At 47.5% G+C, this 26,353-nt stretch overlaps 1 protein-coding gene and 1 pseudogene across 3 annotated transcripts in view; both read left to right on the plus strand.

Annotated features, from left to right (window-relative positions):
* The window catches only part of runx3 (RUNX family transcription factor 3), a 47,307-nt gene extending 40,984 nt beyond the window's left edge, over nucleotides 1-6,323 (plus strand). For all 3 annotated transcript variants that reach the window (XM_076161775.1, XM_076161774.1, XM_076161776.1), the window contains exon 8: nucleotides 3,477-6,323. In XM_076161775.1, coding sequence (XP_076017890.1) covers nucleotides 3,477-3,958 — 482 coding nt within the window. In that variant the 3' untranslated portion in view covers nucleotides 3,959-6,323. The remainder of the gene's footprint in view (nucleotides 1-3,476) is intronic.
* Nucleotides 6,324-21,506: 15,183 nt separating this feature from the next.
* LOC143009639 (E3 ubiquitin-protein ligase TRIM21-like) lies at nucleotides 21,507-24,524 on the plus strand (annotated as a pseudogene).
* The last annotated feature ends 1,829 nt before the right edge of the window (nucleotides 24,525-26,353 follow it).

The raw sequence follows: 26,353 nt of genomic DNA on the forward strand, positions 1-26,353 counted from the left end.
TGCTGCTTTACTGCCCCGGTGCATTATTTTGCACCTTGCTGCCCTTTTATTAACAAAGACTGACAGGAATGAAGATCATGGAGGGAATTGAAAGTAATAATCTGGCTACATTTGTGGTGAATACTTCCAAAATATTACAGCATATTAGAAAGAAAGCAGGTGAGCTAGTTTGGATACAGGTGTTGATGAGCTGCACAGCGAGGTGCAGCGCCGATGATGAGCGCCGGAGCATCAGAGTCTGTGGCACGGCTGGATGAGCCAGAGGTTGCTTCTTTTTTTTTTAGTTCATTTTCCTTTCCCTCCGCTGATTTGCCTGAGACACCATTCCATGGGCGCTGGCCGTCACAGTTTGCATCAAGCCTGAGCAAACATTTCACAGGTGAGCGCCTGGATTTGCATATTCCCATCGCCAGCCACCATACGCAGACACACACACACTTATGCACAATCACACACGCAGGCATGACTGCCTCAATCTTGCCCTTATGTTAACAACCAAAATCAGTTTCTCTCGTAAACAAATGAGGAAAACCTCCGGTCATATCTGGGTTACACGCTTGACTGTGGACTAGTGGACTCCTGAGGGAGGCAGGGAGGCAGGGAGGCAGGGAGGAGGACTCCACCCCTCCGTGTGATAGAATTAAAGAAATGCGTGGCGCCCGGCTTCAACAGCGAGGGAGGGAAGCGGTGCACTGGAACACTATGTTCTATATAAAAGCCCCGATCCCCGGCTACCCGCTCCATAGACGGGGGAACATCACAGACGGCAGGCTGTGCCAGCGAGCCCTCTGGGGTTCATCCCCTCTCCTGTCCCTGCAATTTACTCAACACATTTCAGATGAGCCTAATAGAGATCATGTGTGGTTTGGGCCGCAGAGGTTACAGGCAGCTACTACTAGGCCCAGTTAGGAAGACCCTCTGTGCCAAAGATACACCGCTGCTACCACAGCCACAACATCCAAGCCTGTACTTACACTGGGTGGGGGAGGGTGGGGATGCAGGAAGGTATGCAACACGGTTAAAGAGAGAGAAGGCAGAGTGCAGAGCTCTGCTCCTGAGCCACAGAGCCGTCTGTGTAGCCCTCTCCTCCAGAGGGAGCTACTGGACTACAGAGGGGTTAGGACGGTAACAGGCTCCCCCTGGCTCACAGCCAAGGGGGTGAGACTGCACAAGCCCATTAAGGTGTTGTGATAAGTGTCCACTCCAGTTTGCCCTGACAGAGCGCAGGAGTCTGTCCCCACCGCAGTTTAGCCAACACGTTTCCACCAACTCCAATTAAAGGGAGATCATACACAGGGTGGGCTGCTGCCGCCAGAGCCATCAAGTCCCCCCCCCCACCACCACCACCACCTCACCCTCAAGACTATATTTAGCAGAATGAGGGAGAGAAAGAGAGAGAGAGAGAGAGAGAGAGAGCAAAGGCTTTTTGGGAGTCCGGTAGGAATTAGTGGGCCGACTCCACTTCGCCCGAATCAACAGCAGCTGAAGGCTTGGATTTTCCTTGCGTGAAATCAGATATGGAGCCTGACTGTGGTGCCTGGTAGACTCTGGAAAAAGAAACAGCCCCCCCACCACCGCCTCCCAGCACCACCAAACTCCCTCATCTCAAAGAAGAAGAGGAAATTCAACTGCAGAAATGTGTTTTTGAAAGAAGAAAGAAGAAGAAAAAGCAATGGAGGAAAGCGGGTGAATGGAAATTGCTGATTTTTTTTTTTTGTAGCTGAAAATGGACCCGGTTCTTTAGACGTAGGAAAAAGACATTTCAACAAGACTGTGGCACGCAAGTTTGGCATTCTCCCCCCTCAGGGCTGTGGCGTGCAAGCGCTTGCTACTTCACAAATACAAGCTCTCTTTTCTCTGTTGCTCTGCCATCCAAATCCCCATTTTACACTTTCAGTCATGTGGGCATGCTGGACCCATGAAAGCCACATGCAGACTAACAAACGACCGTCGATTGAGGTCAGAGTCAAAGAGTTTCTATCTATCAGACGCACAGTAAAACACCGGCTCATTCTGAACGCTGACATGGAGAGAAACAGAGACAAGAGTCGCCATCAAACAATATGAAGTTATTAAAAAGAATCACAAATAAGGGCAGCAGGTCCAGAGAGAGGAAAGATGGAGAAGATTGACAATTTACTACTTTGCATATAAAGTATAGGAGTGCCATTGAGTATGTACATTACATTGATTGTGCATAAGAAGTGACCAGAGCGTCAATTGATCAATGTGATCACTGAGATCAATGTGTCCGGTTGAGAAGCCAGAGTGGCACATCGGTCATCGGGTACGACAAACTTTTGCCAAACACACAACCTGCAGCATCTCCGCCACACACACTCTACATGTGGGAGAAGACGTGAGAGAGAAGACTTAAAGGACAATAGCCTGTTATTCATACATTAGAATAGTATAAATAGGATCTACACACTCTTCCTACTGCTCCATGTGATATCTCAGACACACTCTACATGTGCATGGAGCCAAACTGTCACTGCACCGGCCGGGGCTGAACAGACTGCAGCAGGTGGCAGCAGGCAGCACTCAGCGAGGCGGCAACACTCCAGCACAGTTCCTGTCCAAAGCTCAGAATGAATGATCGGCCAAAAATACACCGAGCGGGCCGGTTTGTTGTTTTACTTAAGGAAGAGAGTCGATGACAGTGGAGGTCCGGAGCGTCAGAGAAGCAGGCCGCCGAGCCAAGCCCTCGAGCAAGACCCGGGTTTCCTTTCCGTCTGTCTGTCTGGCTGAATACATTAGAACACGTGCAGTGGAGTTAAAGTCCTGACCGCTGGTTTGGTTCTGTTCTGCGACTCCTACACAGGTTGACTCGGACCAGTCCTGCACTCTGTTCTATACCTTAGATTACATTTCTCTCACTTTCCCTCCATCTCTCTCTCTCTCTCTCTCTCGCTTTCATTTCTTTGTCTCGTCGGCTCTCCGTCTGTCTCCGATTGTGACAGTTTGCTTTCTCGTTTCCTGCCCGTCGCCCCGTATGATTTACGACAAGTTGCACAATAGAGCAACAAGCTGTCTGTATTTATTCAAAGCGCCCCTCAGCGCTGACAATGCCTCTTTTCATGACTCTGAAAAAGACAGAATACTGTACGTTAGTCTGCTTTTGAAGCAGGAGTAGGAGGGCTGTGGTCAGGCTGCTTTTTCATGACTCCAGCCTTGTGCATGTGGCTGTGGGATGTGTGTGTGCTGTCACTGCTTCATGACTGTTATTCAACTAAAAATGTCCCAGTTCATTACTTTGCGCAAACGTTTCCATGGACAATATCGCAAGTAATGTGAGCCCTGTGGAGGATCTGCTGTCTGGAGATGTGGTCACTTTTTAGAATAATAGGAAATGAGGAATCTTTGAAAGCGTTGTTTTGTATTCCTGACAGGAGTTTTCATTCAGGCTGGATGTTTGTTTTGCGGTCTGTCTCGAAAGATTCCAACTCTTTGTTTGTGCTTTTGTGTCCTAACAGGAACGACAGACCTCTTCCCCCAGAGGACCACCTTCCCGTCTCTGTCGCCACTGACCGACCCTCGCTTCTCAGACCCCCGCATGCACTACCCCGGTGCCTTCACTTATTCCGCCAATACTTCCAGCACCGGCATCAGTGGCTTGAGCATGTCGGCCTCCTCCCGGTACCACACCTACCTGCCCCCGCCCTACACAAACAACCAGTCCCAGAACTTCCAGTCCAACTCCTACCTGTATTATGGAACAGGCTCCGGATCCTACCAGTTCTCCATGGTGGCGCCAGGGAACACCGGGGGCGAGCGCTCCCCCACCCGTCTGCTGTCCTGCTCGGGAGCCGCCGGCGCCGGCGGAACCAACAGCCTGATGAACCCGGGCCTGAACGCCCAGAACGAGGGCGTGGAGGCCGACGGCAGCCACAGCAACTCCCCCACGGCCATGAGCGCCTCGGGACGCCTGGACGAGTCCGTCTGGAGGCCTTACTGACTGACGAACACGTGGGGGGCTGCAGGAGACGTGAGAGAGGAAACGTAAAGAGGATGATGAACAAAAGGCTGAACAACACAAAAAAAAATACCAAAAAACAAAAAGAGAAATGCTGCATGTTTGTCTTTGTTTTTCTTTTTTTTTCTCCAGCACTCGCTTTAAGACTTTCTGCGTTTTAACCACCGTCTCCAAGACTTCCATGGGGTTTTGTAAGTCATAAGGAGAGGACTCCTGCACTGTGCTGACACGTACTCTTAAAAGACTATCAAAGCCAAATATGTTGAAATGATGTTTAGCTCCTAGTGTAAATAGAATCCAGGACAGAACCCCAGAGAAGCCACAGTAAAGTATCAGGATGCTGCCTCTGATACCAACAGCTACGCAAACGGATCCAAGACCAGGGAGGAGCGGGAGGAGCGACTGGGTACGATTGATCTGTGCGGCCGATGAACAGAAAGAGCCCCGCACACAATCATGGCGCAGGCGGTTTGGACTCTTTGAACTCACATGGCGGCGGAGGGGGGGGAGGGAGGGAGGGAGGGAGGGGGGGAGAAGAGGAGCAGTCAGACTGGTTGTGTGAAGCCTTCGTCTCTCCCAAGGCTAATGGCTGCACTGCTGTAGCCGTCGAACCCCTCGTGCTTTCATTTTGTGGAATTTTTAATATTGCTAATTTACTGTGTTGTGAAAACATTGCCAAGATCCTCAAACAAACATCTAGGGGCGATTTGATCCGACGCACGCAGCTTCTGTACCTTATTGCCTAATTTATTATCCCAAAGGACACGTTAGCCTCGGGCGCTACGGTGTGCAGCGGATGTCTCAACACCACGGTGGCACCTTTAAGAGCCGAGCGGCGTCTCTGTCAGGACTCACGTTAAAGACGGTGTCGTCAGCGTATCGCGTGTCAAACGGCACAAAGGGCTGATGCTCTGAGGAATGTACCAGACTAAAGCAGAGGGTACGTGTTGATTGGATTTTCTGCAGGAACATTGAACTCCTGCTGTGTCTCTTCTTTGCTCTTTCCATTCTTACACCAGTCATGTTCCGAAAACCATCCTGTTGTAGTATTTGTTTGGAACTGGATGACATGGTTTACTTTTAATATTTATTTGAGCCAAATTCTGAGGAAATGTCCACATATACACCCGAATCCTAAGGCATTTCTCTCTGTTTCTCTTTATATCTATATATATCTATATATATATAGATATATATCTATATATAACCGTGTTTTGTTGTTAAGTATAAATTTGGAATTTGTGTAATATATTTCTCCTAAATTATAAAAACCAAAAACCTTTAATGTAATTATTTTGTCTTCCAATGTAGCTTTGATGCACTAAAAACTTTTATTCCTTATGAACCTAACCCCAGCGGTTCCTCCAGACATATGGTATATTTAGGTCCTTATGCTTTTGAACAATCCCCCCCCCCCCCCCCCCATGCCTTTCTTAGCTACACAAGCCATTCTCTTCATTTTTGCACTATGTTTAGACTTTCATTTATGTTTTTACAAATATCTGCCATCCTGCCTTAACAAACGGCAACAACCAAACATGAAAGATTCCTGCACAACTCACTAAAGTGTCCTTGTCCTTAAAACACAAACCCGTCGCCACTTAATCAGTGATTTTACCTTTCATAATGATTACACACACACACACATTCCTGCACCTTGGGTGTGAGTGTGCACATTCCCATTGTCCCCAGGGTCTTTCCCCTGCAGTTACACACATGATCCCTCCATCCCTGGAGGAAGACCAGAGTGTGGATGAAGGAGAAGGTGGGGTCAGAGTGGTATCTTCTTACAAACACCAAGGGCAGTTGTGCAAAAAAAAAAAAAGAAAAAAAAGAACCTCCCTTGTTGTGCTCAAGTCCCTTTGTTCTGTCTAAGCAGGGAGTCCTTTGAAGTCTTTATGGTGCTGATTCTATCTGTCCTGATGTAATTTAGTGATCAGCAGTGCCAGCGGCTCACAGGAGCTCACAGCTCCAACACGGCAGAGCACGAATACACACATCGTCTTGGTTTGATCCACACTAAGCCACTTGTGCAGGTATCGCATGTCGACTGTCACCAGAGGGAGGAGGTAGCACTGAATCTGACGGGTAATTACCTGCTACACAAGTGACTCTTAATCTGAAGGTAGTGAGTGCTGATGGGACAAAACAGGCAATTTCCTGCTCAGCGAGAAGAAGTTATGCAACGTCTTTAGTGTAGTAGACCCCACATGCAGACCTTCTGCCTTATTTCCATGTTCCCTTTGTTTGAGAGGCAAAGCTCCTCTCCTCAGGACTCTCTGAGGTCGGAGTACCGGATGTTTCTATCATGCAGCTAGAGAAGCCACACTGTGCTCCAACACGTGTGCTTTCTTCAACAAAAAGCCAAAGATCTTCACAACTGCCTGAGATGTTGTTCCGATAGAAAGGACAGGAAAGATGTGCGCTGAACGACTGATGTGTTGATTGGTCTCATATCATTCTTTATGCAAGACTAGGAAGCCAAACTGTACAACTGACCTGTGTTTGATTGTATGTTGGATTTAAGAGCACAATGCTTTTGTTTTCTTTTGTTTTGGTACAAGATAATGTCCCTTCTTCTTCTTCTTCTTCTTCTTCCTGCTCTCCTTGTTTTTCTTAATGCTCAAAGCATGTACATCGAAAACTGATGTTAATTTAAGAATCTCATCTATGTATGCAATATCCTTAAAGCTTCCATATTAAGTGCTTGTAAAGTGTGCGGATAATGTAGTTTTTAATCATTTTAATTAAAAAAAACACCTGTCTCAATGTTGTGTTCACAGCTTTCCTCTATTTTATACAAAGTGACTTTAGCTTCACACACTCAGGAGGATGATGTCATGATACAGAATGTTTCTAGAGTTTCAGGTGACGGAAAACACACATGAGATGAATTTGATCTCTCTCACACACACACACACACACACACACACCTTCGCTCACTAATGACATCAGGATCACATGACCTCATTTCTACAACGTCTCATTCTCTCTCCCATTCTTATTTACCCCACAAAACACCAACATTGCCACCTGAGTCGTCTTCAAGCTCTTAGAGATAACCGGTGGTTTATTCAGATTGGCCTCCTCTGGTAATCAAGCTGCCCCCCCTACACACACACACACACACCTATTAGCAGAACCAATTAGCCGCAGGTCTCATGCTACAACTGTCAACACGGTGGCAGCCGGCGTGTAAACAAAGCGCACCTGACGAATCCAACAGTGTCCTGGCAGCATCCACGTTGGTGTGTGTGAGTCCGGCGAGTCGTCACTCGTTACAAAAACACAACCCAGCAGAAGTTTGGAATGTGGGACGGCGGTGTGGTTGTTCATTTCTGCAGCGCTGATCTGATCTGTTTGGCCCATTTGAGGCCAAGCCACAAGATGAAACACTTCAGATGCTACCTTGCGGGGTGGTCTGATTTCAGATGACTCATGTGGTTAACCTGAAATACAATACCCACAATCCCTCACTCCTAAAATGATGCCACCTGTTGAGACGCCATGAAAGAGCTTTTACTCACTCAGAGTCTTCTCTTCTTATTTATCTGCGTCTGTGCGTCCCTGTGTATCTGCGCTCTTTTATCTTTTGTGCCTCTCGTCTATTCTCTCCTTTCTTTCCTTCTGTATAGCCGGAGCTGTGTGCGTCTCTGTGTCGGGACTTCTGTGGAGGCCGTGTTGGCAGAACAACAAAGCCCCAGGACGCACACACGCACACACACACACACACACGCAGCCTTGATACACGCTGCATTCAATTAACTCGCTCAAAGCATTTCCACACACAAACAAGAGGGGCAGACGTACACAGAAAACAAGTCTCTCTCTCTCACACACACACACACACACACACACACACACACACACACACACACACACACACACACACACACACACACACACACACACACACACACACACACACACACACACACACACACACACACACACACACACACACACACACACACACAATCCCCTGCTGACAGATCCTGCAGCACCCTCACCCACACAGTCTGAGCTCCACTTCAGAGTGCGAGCGTATGACAGATCTGCGCCGTCTCAAACATTGGCCGGCGTTTCCTCGAGGCCTCATCGCTGAGACGTTCTGTGCGTCGCTAATCCCCCACAGCTCAGGAAGCACAAAGAGAAGATGATAAGCTTTCAATTAGGCCGGGCTCAGGGGAATTTTCCAGCTGTCTTCACACACTCTGAGAGCGACTGGCTGCTCCACATGTGGGGAGCAGAGGAGCGCTCATCTGGCCCGGCCTTCGTCATGGCCGTCCTCTTCCCGCTCTGCTCTGCTCTTCTTCCGAACATTGTTACTCTCCAGGAAGAGGGGCAGCGTTTGCTTGTCTGGATGTAATTGAAGTCAAAGCCGTGATGAATGGGCTTAGAAGACGCCGGGGCAAATGGCTTTTTAAGTGGAAGGACTATTAAAAAGGGAAATGGAATCAGGATTGGCACAGAATAAGCAAACTGGAGAAAAAAAATATGAAAAGAAACCAGAAAAACTGTCAAATCCCTCATTTATTCTCATCAAACTCAGAGATTTTCCTTTTTCTTCATCACAGCACCATCGCACAACTGATTCAAGCCTTTCTTAGTGGAGCTGCGAAGGAGAGAGAGAGAGATGTGGTGGGCAGGAAGAGAGAGGGAGGAAGAGAAAGAGAAGAAGAAGAGGAAGAATGTTTTGGAAAAAGGGAACGTTAAAGCCCTCTCGTTTCTCATGAACACAGTATCCCGTGTCGCCTCTGCGGTACCTGCATACGAAACCCATTAAGGCCTCTTCTGCAGCCGCTGACCTCCCTTCCCCCGGAACCCGTGAGAAGCAGCAAGCTAGAACCGGTTTGGTTTGGGTGCCTGGTACGCGACCAGAAGTCTATTTTCCAACCAGACTGGTGATGGGAACAGAGGCTGCCTTCCAAAATCAGGGTTCCCACAGAGTGACCGAGAAACACAGGGGCCAGGGGCTAAGAAACCGCCAGAACTGTGATGTAATCGTTCTCACACTGCTGACGAGCGCTGCCTCACAGATAAGAGGAGGGAGTCAGCGAGCGAGAGAGAGAAAGAGAGAAAGAGAGAGAGAGAGAGGAGAGACCCTGTGAAGGTAGTTTCTCATCCATGGAGGGTCTACAGAGACCTTTCATATTACGACACTCCTGGCAGCTCCATGTTCCCACAGTGCAGCACCTCTCTGTGGGGCGGGGAGACCCGGAGCAGCTCGGGCCGCCAGGATCACTGAGGGCCTGCTTAAGGTGTTACGCTGTCACGGCAACAGAGCACAAGTAAAGGACGCCTACGCCCCCGAACGTAAGCCGGGTAGAAGAGCTATTAAACAAGTTATTAACTCAGCAACCGTCAAAATATCAACACAGCACATTCTTTAAAAATCCGTTTTACACTGAGGACAAAACTATTAGACATCATTTCATTTATTATGAAGGAAGAAACAAAGCTTCTCAGGCTACAGATCTTTCACTGCGTCCTGTGACCCTACCACATGAAAACAGTCTGATGGACTCACAGTGAGGTGCAGTGAGTCGTCCTTCGTCTTTCCTCTATTCAGGGTAAAGAAGAAATGTAAGCGAGTGCAAAGGCAGCGAGGGTCTTTATAGGAAGCAGGGGAGCGGCACGGTGGACCCGGGTCCAGACTTTGGTTAGGGGGGGGATTGTGACGAAGACCACAACAGCTCACTTTCATTAAGAAGGCCTAATGGCTGTGGATTCCTCTTGTTGCACAGTGACCACAGCTTCTCTGCGTCTAACCGATCTGTCCTTAATTTAATCACTTAGCTGGGAGCAAAGTAGAACATTGGATATGAGAGAATAAAAAGCTCAGAGCGTTTCAGAGGTTTGATTTACTGGAAAAATGGAATCAAATGCTTTTCAAAGTTGGATTGAGATATCGTACCGGGACTTCAGCAGTAAACCCTGAGATGGAAGCAGGCAGGCAGCTTCCCAGATACAATGGCAGTTGTTTCCCAGACGGATTCATGAGAATTGACACACTGTCCCCTCTTTTTCTCACAGAGGAAATCTGAATAACAATCTGTACATGTGAACACTGTTTCCTCTATAAAACAGGAAATTGCCACACACACACACACACACACACACACACACACACAGACACACACAGACACACACACACACACACACACACACACACACACACACACACACACACACACACACACATTCTGCCAGTCGCTTTTAGGGAGCCTCCTCATCATGGTGGGGTCCTGAGTGGGGGGAAGTGAACATGGATCCCTGTGGACCAGGTTTGTGTTCACTTCCTGCTCCAGCAGGGAACACGCTAAATTAGCGGTTCACATACACACGTTATATCTTTATATCTCATGTGCGGCCGCAGCACCAGGAGGATGATTACTTAAGTCTGTTTGGGTTCGCATGGGAACATGAATGGTCATAAAAAGATTTAAACGCTTCTTAAGTTTACTGCGTCTTCCTGAGAATAACAAGCACACACACACACATACAAACACACAACGTCTGCTCATTGTCCACTGCTAATGTCTCAGCCACACACACACACGCCTCCCCTCCGAAAGGAAAAGTCTCTCCAGGCCTCCCCAGCACATCTCAGGACCGTCAGCCTGCACCAGTGAGGGTTAATGCGGCTGTAAAGAAAGCAGCCAAAACACACGCAACACCACAAAAACAGCCTCCACACACACACACAAACACACCCTCAGCCCACACACAGACCCCATCCTCTCAAGTGTCAACTCACACAACAAATACAACAGAATCATAAACATGTGCCTTCATCTTACAACCACAAACATAAACCAAAGCCTCGCTGCTACCGGCGCTCAGAGACGCTGCGGCATGGAACCTTTGTCATTGAACAGATGAGGAAAGGTGAATGAAGGGCTCTGCCTGTGTGTTTACGTCTCCAGTGTGCGTGTGTGTGTGTGCGTATGTGTGTGGCAGCGTTACACACACCCCCGTGTCTGGCCGGGGCTGCCCTGGAGCTTTCTCCAAATGGGTTCCCATGGTTCTAGTGCAGCGTCCAGGGTTCCCTTAGGGGGCTCCTCCCACTCACTGCTTTGATTTCAGCCTTAATGGGAGATCCTCTTACACACTTCACACTGCGCTCATGAGAAATAAACAATCTGGGCTTTTTATTGTTTTTTTGTGTGCACCTGCGTAGAAGGAAACAACCTGTCTTGTATGTGTGTGTGTGTGTGTGTGTGTGTGTGTGTGTGTGGTTATTAGGTGTTCCGCAGACACTAGACACCTTGATTTCTCCTCTCTGCTTTGTGCCCATAAGGCAGAGAGGAAGATGAAGGAAGAAAAGTGTCTTTTGAGTGGCTGGAGCCGTCTGTTAGGGAGCATTCATATTTAGGAATAATTGCTTTTAAGTGCTGAGATACAACAGCCAAATGGGCCGTGGAACAAAGGAGGCTTGTGGGGGGATGGAAAATGAAGCATTTACATTCAGGGCCTGGTAATGAGGGGATTTTCCTGAGAGATGACAGTGAGGAGGAGGATCAGAGAGAGAGAGAGGGAGGGAGAGAGAGGGAGGAAGAGGTAACAGAGAGAGAGAGAGAGAGAGGGAGGAAGAGGTAACAGAGAGAGAGAGAGAGAGAGACAGGGAGGAAGAGGTAACAGAAAGAGAGAGAGAGAGAGAGACAGGGAGGAAGAGGTAACAGAGAGAGAGAGAGAGAGAGAGACAGGGAGGAAGAGGTAACAGAAAGAGAGAGAGAGAGAGAGACAGGGAGGAAGAGGTAACAGAGAGAGAGAGAGAGCGTAAAGTGGGGGGGTAAAGACTGACAAACTTTTTTGGCTGTAAAGAGCCTCAGACTGTGATACACTCACACCGGCCAAAGGACCCACAAACACGCACACACACACACGGGTACCGACACACACCCTGGGCACATACACTTGATCCTCCTCCCTGTGTGAAGCCTACAGGTGTTTGCGCTTTGAAAGAGGCCCTATACTGCACCTCAGCGGGGGGGGAGGGGGGTGGACTTGGACCGCAGTACCGTCTCGGGCTCGGGATTCAGACGCACGATGAGGCGCGGCCCTCTGGCAGGCCAGGCGCTGTGGGGGCACGGCAGAACGCCTGAACGCAAACACAGCCGTTCCCTCAAAAGCCATCCATCATACAAGAGTCCGCACGGGAGCAAACTCCATCACTCTCACTCCCTGACACACACACACACACACACACACACACAGGCTCAGATCAGTGACGACAAAGGAAGCTGCAGCCTTCCATCCGTAGGAATCCTCTGCACACATTCAGCCGCCTGTTAAAGCTAAAGAAAGTGTTTTTATCTTAAGTTTAAACTCTAAATGTCTGTATTTCCTCACAGATTGTTATCCTGTAGTAAACTCCAGATGCCTTCTGGGTTTGCGGCGTGCGTGATGTCGCCCCATTAATGTGAAGAAGGAGCGGAGAGAGCGGTGCAGGGATGAAGGTGGAGGGGGAACACGCAGCAGCCAAAGAAAACCCATTTTACAAGGCGTCACATTACCCAGAGGACCGTAAGCCTCACAACACAGATACATGGTGATCTACTCAGAGACCCACAGAACGGACGACAACACATATCTACTAAATGCTCTAAACCACCTCAGTCACCTCGGAAATGCACTCTAACGGCCCAGCAAGATAAACAGGGGGGAAGTCTCAAACCGAAGAGGGAGCAGTTCCGTCCCGAGCCACAGTCGGGCCGCGTTCTGCAGAGGAGCGGCCCTGCAGTTTGCTTTGTGTGGTTTTTGGGACATGCCCCCACTTTTCCGGCCCTGCTCCAATTTTCTTTAAATACAACCGTAATTGGTTTGATTTCCTACCTCCGGCCTGGCGGTGGGGAGAGGGGGGGGGCGGGGGCTCCTGAGGCTGAGGGGCGGAGGAAAGGGACCCGGCCCACAGCGGGCCATCGGCATGCTTGGGTGGGAACAGAGTTTGGACCTCAGCGCAGCATTACCACCGGCCTGTTTAATGGCTGTTTATGGGCCGATCCTGGAAGCCCATCAGTGGAAAGTGTCATAAATCACACACAAGCACACACACCTCTACACACACACACACACACAACGCTAGAGTTTATAGTACCACCTACTGTACCTGAATGTGCCTGAGTCACGATCATAACTCCCCCCCCTAACTTTACTCCTCTCTCTCTCCCTCGCCCTCTCTCTCTCTCTCTCTCTCACACACACACACACACACACACACACACACACACACACACACACACACACACACACACACACACACACACACACACACACACACACACACACACACACACACACACACGCATCTATTACATCCCTGCCAACAAATCTTGCGACATTATCACAAAGGCATTCCAGCCTCCAAATCAAAACCAGTCGCCTACAAAAAGTCTTTTCTTTGTGATTTCTTTCATGGCCAGGCAGACAGAAAGGAGTGTGTGTGCGGCTCATCAGGCGGGCGTGAGTAATCAAAAAGGAAATAAGACGTAGTGTCTGGGAGAGCCCGAGCGACGGCCCTACTGATCTGCAGCCAGCTCATTGTTCTGACCTTCCATTGTTTCCTAATTGGTTGGCAGACCGGGGAGCTGCTCGCGAAGAAGAAGAAGAAGAAGAAGAAGAAGAAGAAGAAGAAGAAGAAGACAACAACAACAACAACAGGATCCGTCCTGGTGCCGGAGCTGAGATGTGAGCCTCAGATGAAGCTGATGATGATGAAGATGCCTAACAGGTATCAGAACATAATGGCCCTCACACACTTTGTCGCACCATGGTGTTAAACAGCAACATGTCGACAAAACTTTGACAAACAGAACTGCACAGAAATAAAACCGAGTGCTGACAGACACATGATGGAACAATCAGAGATCAAAGACTGGGTTGTTTATATTCAAAAAAAGAGAAGAAGAAGAAGAAACAACTGACACTAAGAAGTCCGGGTCTACACACTAATCCTGTGTGTGTTAATTCTGATATTAATTACTTCCATAAAAATATCTGGAACCAAGCTACTGATGCTGCATGTCACACACACACACACACACACACACACACACACACACACACACAGGGGGGGGGGAAACTGGATCTGTACGTTGAGAAGTCTCAGTCTGGGGTAGAGAAGGTGTTGAGTTTTACTGTAACCAACGGCAAACCAGACAGAACCTGTTCTGGTCGGGCTCGAGCCAACGACGCCTTTTTAATACAGGAACAGGGAGTTTGTCTTCTCTATGGCGGCGGGAAGAACTGGAGCCATTTCCAACCAAAGCAGGATCCTATGGAACGCCGTCCAGCCGCAGGAGAACTGGACCCAGGAGGCTTCCGACGCTCGGGCACTGGAGCAGAGAGAACTCAGGGAGGCTTCCAGAAAGGGCCCGACTGCACGCACGCACACACACGCACACACACACACTGGGGCGATTTCCCGGCAAGCGACAGTCGTCTCGGTGGAAAAATCTGGTCACTGATGCATTACGGCTCGGGAGTTTGAGGGATTGCAGGGACAGAGTGTTTCTAAAGGCGGACCGGGGGAAACACACCAACAATATCCAGAGAGCAGCAGAGCCTGATGGGTAAATTGGGTCATACGCCCACAGACCGGGCCAGGATTAACCTCATGAGGGCTGTGCTGGTGTGTGTGTGTGGGACACAGGTGGAGGGGAAATGTGTGTGTTTGCGGGCGCTTGTGTGACTCTGGGTGTGTGTGTGTGTGTGTGTGTGTGTGTGTGTGTGTGTGAGGGTATATATGACAGTATATGTGCAGGCTGGACTCGTGTCGTCCGGTACCAGAGTGTGCAGCAGCATCAAAGCCCGGCCCGGTCCATAATTAGAGTGATTTGAAACAGTGTAGGCCTCAGCGCCTCATCCGCTACACAGAGGAGCCTCGCTGCTAATAAACAACCTTTATGGAAACAAGATGGCGGCAGAAGCAGAACCAGACAGCGGCCCAACAACAGAAAACCAACACAACTTCCCCACAACACATCCCGCTCTGCCTTTCATGCCGGTCCAGGCTTGTGGTTCTGGTGCCACGCAGCACCGAGCGCGGCACTCCTAACCCCGCTCCGCCTGAGCCGCTCTGCCTGAGCCGCTCGTCTCTCCTAGTTCCTGTTCCTGTCGTCCCTCAGGAGGACCGGCAGGGCTTACTGAGCGAGGGAGCCAAAGCTTTAACAGCTCAATTCAACAAGCGCTCTCACAGTTTGACAGCTTATCCCACTCAGCATTTAACAAAAGTGTTAATGTTCTGCGTCACCACGGTAACAACAGAGCCCAGCCTCCTCCAGTCTGCTGCCCTTTGGCTCTGAGAGTTTAAGTTGTGCCGGTTTGTTGATATGGCAAACTTGAGAAGTAACAGCGACTGTTTTATTAATGCTTAAAGCATTCTGTTACTTACTTAAACCATTCAGTGTGCAACGACATAATGGGCGTCTAAAAGCCATTAGGCTCCAGGCGCACACACACGCACACACACAGACACACTACGCACGCTGTCTATGAAGGAGCACCTAAGGCCAATCGATACCTCGCCCTCTTCCTCCTCTTCCTCCTCCTCTCCTCCCGTGTTCATGTTGAATGTCGCTCTGGCTGCTGGCGAGTAAGAGAGGCGTTGGGAGCAGAGACAGAGGGATAGACGTTTACACTCAGTGTGCTGGGGGCCGTGATCTCACACACACACACACACACAGACACACTCCCGTCTGTAGAAACTTCAAGTGGATTGTCTTCTGCTGTGGGATGGTCTATTGAGTTTCTCCTCCTGTAATCTAACATTTAACACCCCTGTTGTGTTCCAGTCAAAATAGAGGATAGTCTTACGGCGCTGGCAGGAAGAGCACGAGTGTGATCTGTTGTCGTCGCGGTGCTGTGGCTGCACGACACCGAGGGGGCGAGGGGGAGTGTCAGCCGGGGCGTTCCTCTCTGATGGACCTGGCCTCCGCCGCCGCCGCTCCCGGCTGCTGGCACGGAAAGAAAGGCCGGAGCGCTGGAGACGGACGGCAGAACCTCCACTTCAAAGCGCTGCTCTCCCCCTGGACGACCGGCGGGGCTCTGAATGGGAACCTGCTCGTTCACTCTGACACAAAGAGGAGCAAAGTCAGCAAACACGCCGCCTCATACCCGTATGCTGGGTTAGCGCTACGCTCTGCAGACGTTTCCTGATTCCAACAACAAGTGTACAGTTTGGTTAAAACACAAGCACATGGCATTACACAGCCTGTAGCACACGCACACCTGCACAAACACACACACACACAGACACACAGACACACACACAATCATTTGCCACATACCAGACAGATATTCCCCCACAGGCTTTGACACACTAACGTAACATAAACTTCAAGGTAAATCTTGCACAGTGAGTAGACCTGTAGACCTGGGGGGGTGATGTGTGTGTGTGTGTGTGTGTGTGTGTGTGTGTGTGTGTGGGTGGGGGGAGGGGTAGGGGGGCGTGGCTGCTAACAGGGCAAAGGCTTTTATGTCTAATAGTTTTTCAGTCACAGACAAAATAAAACAGGCCACTATTGTGCTCTTAAGAGACAAAACAACCTGGACAAAAGGCCCCTAGAGGAGCACACGCACACACACACACACACACACACACACACACACACACACACACACACACTTTGACGTCACAAAACATGTTTAAGGTTCAAGCAGAAGAGGCTTTGTGGGATCATGTGTTCTCTTCATGTTTTAACTCTTTTGCTCCTCTTTCCTAAAGATGTAGATCTCTGTTCATCCACCCCCTCTCTACCTCTGACACACACACTGTCACACACACACACACACAACGTCTCTTGTGCTTCCCGTGAAAAAGTGCTGACCATGTAAAGCAGATAAGAACTAAACCTCTGAGGCTCGTACCTGCAGGCTCACTGTGGTCGGCTGCCCTCTAGTGGTGAGAGCAGGGAACGACTCTTCCTTCCTTCTTGCTGTTTGCATCCCTCTACCCTCACTATGCCTCTTTGTCTCTCCACCAGCCAGCAGCGCCGGCTAACCGCAGCTCTGCCACAGGGTGTGACTACAGGACTCCGATGGGGTGAGTGGCAAAGAGGGGGAAAGGGGGTGAGGCAGACTTTTGTGGGCTGCCCAAGGGGGTCCACCACAGTCCCCTATCTCCCCACCACACAAGCCACCAGAGCCCAGGAGAGAGAAAGCCACCCCACCACACTTTAATGAGGGTTAAAATAAACAATGTGAGCACACAAAACCCACCCCGGCTGGTTGACTGCAGGCGGTGCAGCCGAGCAGATAAGCCGGGTTTGTTACTCTGTGGTGTCCCAGTCCATGGAGGCGGGAGGTGCCAGAGCTGAGACAAGGCTCAGACGAGACGTGTCACTGCGGCAGGAAAGCCCCCCCGTCGCATCAACGCACACTGGGAAGAACAGGGGGGGACACTTTCGGTCAGTCTGAGTGAGAACATAATGCCTCTGAACATGTGAACCCCCTCAAACTGGGGCTTTGACACACGCAGCAGATCCCCACGCCGCTCAGCTCCATTGCCTCTGACACCCATGAAGACAGACGAAACGTACAGGAATATTAAAGAGTTTGAAGCTCGGAAAATTACGCCGGCGTGCCACTCTGCATCACTCTTTGCATGTCGATGTGCTCAGGCCTATCTGGGTGTGTGAGGCCTGTTTATGAGCAGCTATACGCCATCACACAAAACCCCTCTGTTGCAGCCAGAGAGAGATGATGGGTCACTGACAGCCTGGATTACTTTAATAACTCTGGCAGGAGAAACACACCTTGTCGGAGGATCAACGTGCTCCTGACACTCTGGCTAAACAGTCACAGATGATTACTTCAGACGCCAAAGATGCCAGCGTAGTTTCTGAATAAAGGCCAACATTGCTGGAGATGTGAGGAGCAGATAGAGGGCATGGAGGAGTTAAAGGAGAGGCTGAGGTCTCTGCCGCCGCACGTTTACGAGCAGAGCAGCACGCAGACGAGTGTGGTGGCTCCGTCACACGCAGCCGCTCGGTGCTGAGCTGCGGTTTCATTCACTCCCACTGCTGTAAAACACCCCACACACACTCACCTGCACAATGTAAGGCTCTATTAAAAAATCTGCTCCTTTGTTTTGTGTAAATCTGAACATTTTTAACAAACCTGTAAACTTACAAATAAGTCAACTTAAAATTATTTTCTATCACATTTTTTTATTTATATCACACTTTACAGACTCATGTTTATAACTAAGCTTGGGCTTTTCTTGTCTTTCTTTTCTAAAATTAACTTAATAAGTTTGTTAGTGTGCCATTTGTTGTTTTCCTCTCCAGGCCTGTTTGTCTGCAGCGCCACTGTGCAGTAACAAAGCTCGGTTTTTGGGTCACAGCGCCCTCTACCGCCACATGCAGGCTACATCACAATCAAAGTGACATCACATTAATACAGCACAACACTAAACACGACACACAGCTCGAGTAGGCTTAAAGATAAACTTACCGTTTCCTCTCTCGGCTGAATATAATGAATATCTGGAAGCTTCTGTACATTGGCACCGGCGAGAGAATAAAGTCAAATAAACAAACAAGCAACAAACAAAACAAGTTTAAACGTTTTGAGGTTCACGCGAGGGTCGTCACACTGAAACCTCTCCCCCGTAAACAACAGGTAGGAACTGAAGGTACGAAAGGGAACAACGACAACAATAATAATACAGACAATAGATTATTTTTTTTATTTACTTATTTCATTCATTGACCCCACCTCTTTGAAACCCGTTTACACCTAGATACCCTATTTGCTGTCAATTAAAAGATTTAGATTTGTAGTGGTTTGTAACACCAGCTTTGCTCTGTACGCTCATATAAGCCTTGTGATTTACTGGAGGAGTGTGAAAAAGTGTGTAGATTGATCCTGGCAGGTGTGTTTTCTGCTGGGCCTGCTGTTAATACAGCCAGTGGTAGAGATCAACCGCTTACAGCTCCTGGCAGCAAACTGGCAGTGAAACTAACGTTTATCCTTCCATTTCATTTAATGTAAAGCTGTCGTGATAATGGCTAGATTGTGTGTGTGTGTGTGAGAGAGAGAGAGAGAGAGAGAGAGAGAGGGAGAGAGAGAGAGAGAGAGAGAGAGAGAGAGAGAGAGAGTGGCACATTTTGGGCTAGTTTGAATGGAGAGAGTATTTAATATCCCAGCCTGTCGTTTTCAAATAGTTTGAGACAAAATCTCGGCAGAATCCTAATATTGTGTTGCGTGTGTTGTGTGCATACAGGCCTGGGCACCGTCAGTCAACACAGTAAATCAAACACAAGCGCAGCCAAAGCCACACATTAGATGTCAGGTGCACAGAGTCCACATGCAAAGAAGGCTTTTTACACATTGTAGGTCCAAAACCCTGTTGGGATCTGACTATGTACCTTTGAGGGAGCTGCTTTACCAGAGTCAATATTGATCCAGCTGCAGGAACGGGGTGTTGTGTCAGAGCTGCAAACTGAGCACAGCTAAACAACTCCACCCAGGCCAGAGAAGAGCATCAAGATGGAGCCGTCTGCCCCCCCGGGTTCACTGTCACGCCTGTAAACATGACGTGTGTTGTTCATTGTCTTCATGGTTTGCGTGTAGCTGTGTGTGGCAGTCTGGCTCCCTCTCTCGGTGTGTTTCATCCCTCCTCCTCACCTTTATTACCCAATTACACTAATACACTCCAGTAATGAGTGTGTGGTCTGAAATGATAGCCAGGCTCGTTCTGTCTTCTCTTTCTTCACACACACACACACACACACACACACACACACACCAGCCTGTGTGTGTGTGTGTGTGTGTGTGTGTGTGTGTGTGTGTGTGTGTGTGTGTGTGTGTGTGTGTGTGTGTGTGTCTGGCTGGCTGGCTGGCTGGCTGGCTGGCTGGCTGGATTGACTCCCTGTTAATTACAAGCGGAGACTGAAGTTCTCAAGCAGAGCAGAGGAGACAGTCTGAGCCTGAAACATGACACTTTAATGATCTGGAGAGCGTCCAACTGCTCTACGCCTACACACCTTTTTTTCCTTTTTTCTCCTCCTTCTTTTGCAAAACTCTTGTCTGCGAGCAGTCACATAGAATAGACTTGTTTGTGCCTCGGAACAGAAGAGAATCGGGGCCAGGCTGGAAAGCATCATCAGGGTTTGTGCAGAGAGAGGTGGAGCCTGCAGGGGCTGGAGGACTCCCACACACACACACACACACACACACACACACACACACACACACACACACACATTCCTCCCTGCTGCTGCACAGTCTGGCAAACATGTTGCTCTGGTGCAGGGTTTCCTCAAAAACATCACCAGACAGAGCAACTACAACTGTGAAACACAAGGAAGGCATACCATGCAGGATGTTGTTGTTGTTAGTGAGGATGAGGAGCAGAGTGATGAGGACAGAAACCTTCTCAGAATCTATTTTTCTGTCTGAAAAACGATTTAGGAGCCTCAGGCCACAGAAACGCCCCAGATTCGATTTCTTCCCTCTCATCCGTGTCTCCGATCTGTTTTTAATGACGTCATTAACAGATGAAATCAAAGCGCTGAGGTTCTGAAGCTTTACAATGGAAGTGTTCAGTCATGTCACGCCACAATCATTATATGGAAAGTTTCGATTGAATGACTAAAACAGAGCCAGAGTGTGTTTGAGCGCAGAGAGAGAGAGATGACTGAACACTTCACAGGAGAACGATCGTGTTGAGACAGCGAGGACTAAAAATGGAAATCTTAATTTATCTGAGGAAGGTGGGCTTGGTAGGTGTTTCTCTTTTTCAATAGTACTGTGCCTCCAATTCACACAGTTAAATCATTAGTAATGAACACTTGGAGAAGAAGCTTATATATGGCACAGGAACCACAAAATGTCCAAATTAGACCAGGTTCCTTAAAGTTTCCCATCTGACTCACACCAATTTAACTCCGCACAAAAGGGAATAGTCATGGTCACCTCTTTGCTTGTTAGACGCTGCCTGATCCTGCAGTGGAAATCCCTCACCCCTCCCTCTATTTCGCAATGACTGAAGGATACAATGTATTTTCTTAAACTCGAGAAAATCAAGTACACTATGAGGGGCCACACTGATAAGTTCTATCAGAGATGGCAACCATTTCTCTCTTACTTCACAGATCTACAGGCTATGGCAGACCAGTGACTGTAAACCTGAACTCCCAATAGTTCCTTTTTATTTTTTCATTTTATTTTACATCCCAGGCGGTCCAGGACGGGGTTGTGTGACTGCAGGGTTGTGTGACTGCGGGGTTGGGTTGGGTCTCTGGTCTCTGGTCTCTGGTCTCTTTGTTTTGTTTTTTTTGTTTCTCTCTCCTCTCCTTCTCTTTACCACAGCCTATGATGAGATTTGTGATTCTGTATTTACCCTATGAGATCATCGCATCAACATCACTGATGCCATCCTGGACTCTGGAGGCCGTGGCTTCCAGCTGTTTTAATTTCAATCTACTTGTACCTCATATTGCCTATTTTACATATAAAGTCTACATATATCGTTTAACAACAACCACAACAGTAATAATAATACAACCTTCCTTCCTTCCTTCCTTCCTCTCTCTCTCTCTCTCTCTCTCTCTCTCTCTCTCTATGATCTCCAAAATGTCCCATAATTGTATGAGCAATGTCATGTAATATGTTTGCAAACAAATAGCAAAAAAATTAATGGACTGAATTCTGTCTTTGATCTTTGTCACTTTCAGGGATTTTTGGAACAAAAACAATAACAAAGTTTGGATGAGGTCATGTCAGCTGTTTGCCTTGAAGTGATTTCATGTTTGATATCAAATCTGAAAACATGTTTGACTTTCAGGTGAGCAATAGTTCAGCACTGACTCTCACTTCAGGTTACCATGGCAACACTACTCTGAGGTAAGACTAGAAGTCAAAACCAGACTAGAGTGTCCATCCGCCATATCACACACACACGCACACACTCTCTCGCTCACTCAGCAGTGGGAGAACAACAGCTACTGGAAGAGGAGGAGGAGGCGGAGGAGCAGCAGGAGAGGAGGAAGGAGAAGCTCTAACGTCACATTCCAGAAACGAGTCAGTCAGTCAGTCAGAGTCCAGCAGAGCTTCGACTGAAGCAGACGAGAAGCCGGAGGATCAGAAGTTTGTCCAAGTTTGTCTCTGCAGCGTCTCAGACTCAAACTCTGGTGAGTGCAGACAGAATATTGAGTTTCAGCAGCAGCAGCATGAAGCACGACAACTACAACAGGAAGTGAAGTGAGTGCAGCCTGTAGTCATGGCGACCTCATTAAAAGGCAAAGTTCAGCTCGAGAGTGAAAAGGGAAACTTTAAAGTCAAACGGTCCGAATAGAACTAAAGCAGGGGTGGACCCGCGATGACGTCATTTATATGATGACGGCTGATGACGGCATATGACGACTTATAAATAATCATACTGTGATCATAATCTCTCTGTCTCTCTCGGTGAAGCAGATTGAATTTAAATAATGTTAAATATGCTCTCAATAAAAAGGACTTGACTGAATTCAGTCTAGTTTCTTATTCATCAAGCTGTGATGACCTCATGATGACATCATAGAGTCAAATATGACATCATGCATACAGGCTGTTGTGTTGTTTGTGTCTTGAATGTAATCAGATGTTGATCACTGAGGAGCTTTAAAGCTGCTGCTGTGGTTCCAGACTCTTAGTTCTGTTAGACTCTCAGTGATCGTGTCAGAGAGAGTTGTTGTCCCTCATTGTCTCCTTTGTTCTCAGTAGACATGTCTGCTGCCAGCCGTCTGCAGTCTGATGATCCGTTCCTGTGCTCCATCTGTCTGGAGGTCTTCACTGATACAGTCTCCACATCATGTGGACACAACTTCTGCAAAGCCTGCATCACTCAACAATGGGACAGTAACGTCCAGTGCGTGTGTGCTCTGTGTAAGAAGATGTTCCACACAAGACCTGAGCTACAGGTGAACACGTGCATATCTCAGTTGGCCGCTGAGTTCAGACAGTCGAGGCAAAACAAAGACTGCAGAAGATCAGAGGAACCAGCTGCCAAACGAGGAAAGGTTCAGTGTGATGTCTGCACTGGAACCAAACTAAAACCTCTGGAGCTCTTCTGCAAGACCGACCAGACCTGTGTGTGTTCACTCTGTCCTGTTTTAGACCACAAGAACCATGAGTTTGTTCCTCTGGAAGAAGAATATGAAGGAAAGAAGTCTGAGCTGGAGAAGATGGTGGCTGAACATCAGCAGAAGATCAAGCTGACACTACTAAAGATCCAGGAGATGAAACTGTCAGCAAAGCTCAGCATGGAAGCTGCAGACAGAGAGAGAGCAGATGGAGATCAGGTCTTCACCGCTCTGAAGCAGCTTGTGAGGAAAATCCAGGCCGACTTCATGGAGACTGTGAAGGAGGAGCAGAGGAGCACAGAGAAACAGACTGAAGACTTCATCAAAGAGCTGCAGCAGGAACTCTCTGGGCAGAGAGAGAGAGCTGCTGAGGCAGAGATGCTCCTACTCTCTGAAGATCACCTCCACGTCTTCCAGAGCTTCTCATCCATCAGCTCTGCTCCTCCCACTAAGGTCTGGACACAGGTCACAGTCCATCAAAGGTCACACGAGGGGAATGTGGTGAAAGCTGTGGCTCAGCTGGAGGAGACCATCAGTGAAGAGCTGAAAAGCTGCTGAAGGTGGAGCTGAGGAGGATCCAGCAGTTTGCAGTGGACGTGACACTGGATCCTGATACAGCTCATCCTGATCTGATCCTGTCTGATGATGAGAAACAAGTTTACTCTGGTGATGAAGCAGCACAGAAGAATCTCCCAGACAACCCACAGAGATTTGATACATATGGTTTTGTTTTAGGAAAGCAGAGTTTCTCCTCTGGAAGATTTTACTTTGAGGTTCAGGTCAAAGGAAAGACAGCGTGGGCTTTAGGAGTTACCAGAGAGACGAGCCAGAGGAAGGGAGAAGTCAGACTGAGGCCTCAGCGTGGTTACTGGACTTTAGGGTTGTGGAATGAAGAGTATGAAGCTATTGCTGAACCTCGTGTCCCTCTGAGTCTAAAGTCACAGCCAGAGAAGGTGGGCGTGTTTGTGGACTATGAGGAGGGTCTGGTCTCCTTCTATGACGTGGATGCTGCAGCTCTGATCTTCTCCTTCACTGGCTGCTCCTATACTCATAAGCTCCTCCCATTCTTCTGTGCCAGTCCTTATGATGGTGATACAAACTCCGCCCCTCTGATCATCTCAGCTGTCAGTCACTCTGCCTAACCTGCAGGAGTTTATATGAAACCATTCTGTGCTTTAAAGGAACTAAAGTACAAATGATCAGCTGATCTTTTGTCTTTACTTTGTCTTTTCTTCACATTCTGATGACATCATATTTGTTTCTGGTTGCTTCTTACTGCTGTAACACAACAATTTACTCACACTGATCTAAGAACTGTGACTACTGTTCATTAATTAATCATTCAGAAGCTTTTAGTAAAGTCTTTGCATGTAAATGTGATCAATCAAAAGGTTTGATTGAAACACAAACACAAGTTACTGTACTTCCTGTATGTATTACTGTGTTGGAGTGGGTCCCTCTGTGCTGTCCTGAATAAAGACCTTATCCACACACGGAAAGTTTGTAATGTTTCATTATATTACATTACATTACATTACATTACGATCATTTAGCAGACGCTTTTATCCAAAGCGACTTACAATAAGTGTGTTCAACAAACGTAGAACACTACACACATCACGATCATTTAGCAGACGCTTTTATCCAAAGCGACTTCCAATAAGTGCGTTCAACATAGGTAAATATTCATCATTCCCCAATAACATATATAGATATACTGTATGTTCCATTAAATAATTCACATTGTAAACAATGAATACACCCTCTGACACTTCAGTCTGAATCCAGACTTGGTTTTCTTTTCAATCAGGACTGTAAGTAAGTATCATCAGGTCAGATATAAAGATGCCTGCAAAGGAGGGTGGTCAGCTTAAAGCCTCACATACAGTATGTAGGGTTGTTCAAGTACAGTCAGCGTTCATGTTACATCAGTGTCATGAAGGACAAAGCAGTAAGTTAGATAAGTAAAGCGCCTTCTTGTTTTTACTGCAAGAGTTTTAGTTCCAGGTTGTTTTCTATGAAGTGGAATGTTATCCCTGTAAACACACATCCCTGCTAGTGTGATTATAGGTGAGGATTATTTATGTGAAAGTGAAATGTTGGCGTGAAACAGTCATGTGCTGTGGGCCTGCAAATCATATGTCACATTGGGCCATGCAAATGAATTTGACTTGACTCGACTCGACAATAATATGCCATATGAACGCCCCTGTCATCCTGTGCTTAGTGTTCAAGCTTTTGATGCATGTGTATGTGAAACAGCACAACTACGCTGAAAGAAGAGGAGCAAAGCTCTCATCTGTGTTTCATCTATCAGTTGAGGAATTTCTTTAAATGATAATGTGCATACCTAATATGTATCTATACAGCTCATCTCTTAACGTGCTACTTAGCTGTTTCCACACTAACTGAGAAAGATCACAAAGAAACATGGAAAAGTCAACACAGAACACGACCTCAGTGTTTCCACTGAGTTTGGATGAGGAGGTGAAGATTGAGAAACTCAAATCAGATTCCATCAGTAGATGGCGCTACAGAGACGTGAAAGCTCAGAGGTACCAACATTTCTGCTCTTCTTTTAGACTTTAGAATCCTTTGCTGCAGTGTAACAGATGCCAGAGTTTATGCTGCACAGTAATGTGGAGCATAAAGAATAGGTTTCTGTTTGGGAACACAAACTAGAACCCAAATGTGAAATATATATGATTTAATATATAAATATAGAAGTGTGATGTCTGCTTTATCTATACATCTACATCTTTGTGTCATGGCACTTTCATAGATGCAGTTGTAATACAGGTGTTCACACACTCCAGCAGGAAGGAGTAGCTACTTTTGTTATATATTGATATTTTGATCACTCACCCTGGTTGCAGATCACATGGTGTATCCCTGTGCTTTGGTATGTCTGTATTTTATTCTCGTACTTTGTGGTCTCCTTCCAGACTGGAGTATTCTGCTTAGCAGGAGAAACCTCCAATGTAAAGCATAAAAATGATTTTATGGGCTGTGTGAAGGATTCTACTGGATGTATCTGTTATTATTATTCAGAGGTGAAACTAAGACAATGCAATACAAATGTGGTTTTATTTTTTTCAACATAAAACTTATGTAACATGTATGTAACACCGTGGTTGTGCAAAATAACAACTGTGAAATAAAAACAAATACAACAACAAATGTAACAAATATAAATATAAATAACAACAAATATAATGATATGTAAATTCATAAAACATACATAACATCTATTAACGTATAACATATATTATATATATATGTAGCATATCTATAACATATATTA

The sequence above is a fragment of the Genypterus blacodes genome, unplaced genomic scaffold, assembly GCF_046128005.1.
Source record: "Genypterus blacodes isolate CSIRO-AG114 ecotype Tasmania unplaced genomic scaffold, CSIRO-AGI_Gbla_v1 ptg000112l_1, whole genome shotgun sequence".
Lineage (NCBI taxonomy): Eukaryota > Metazoa > Chordata > Actinopteri > Ophidiiformes > Ophidiidae > Genypterus > Genypterus blacodes.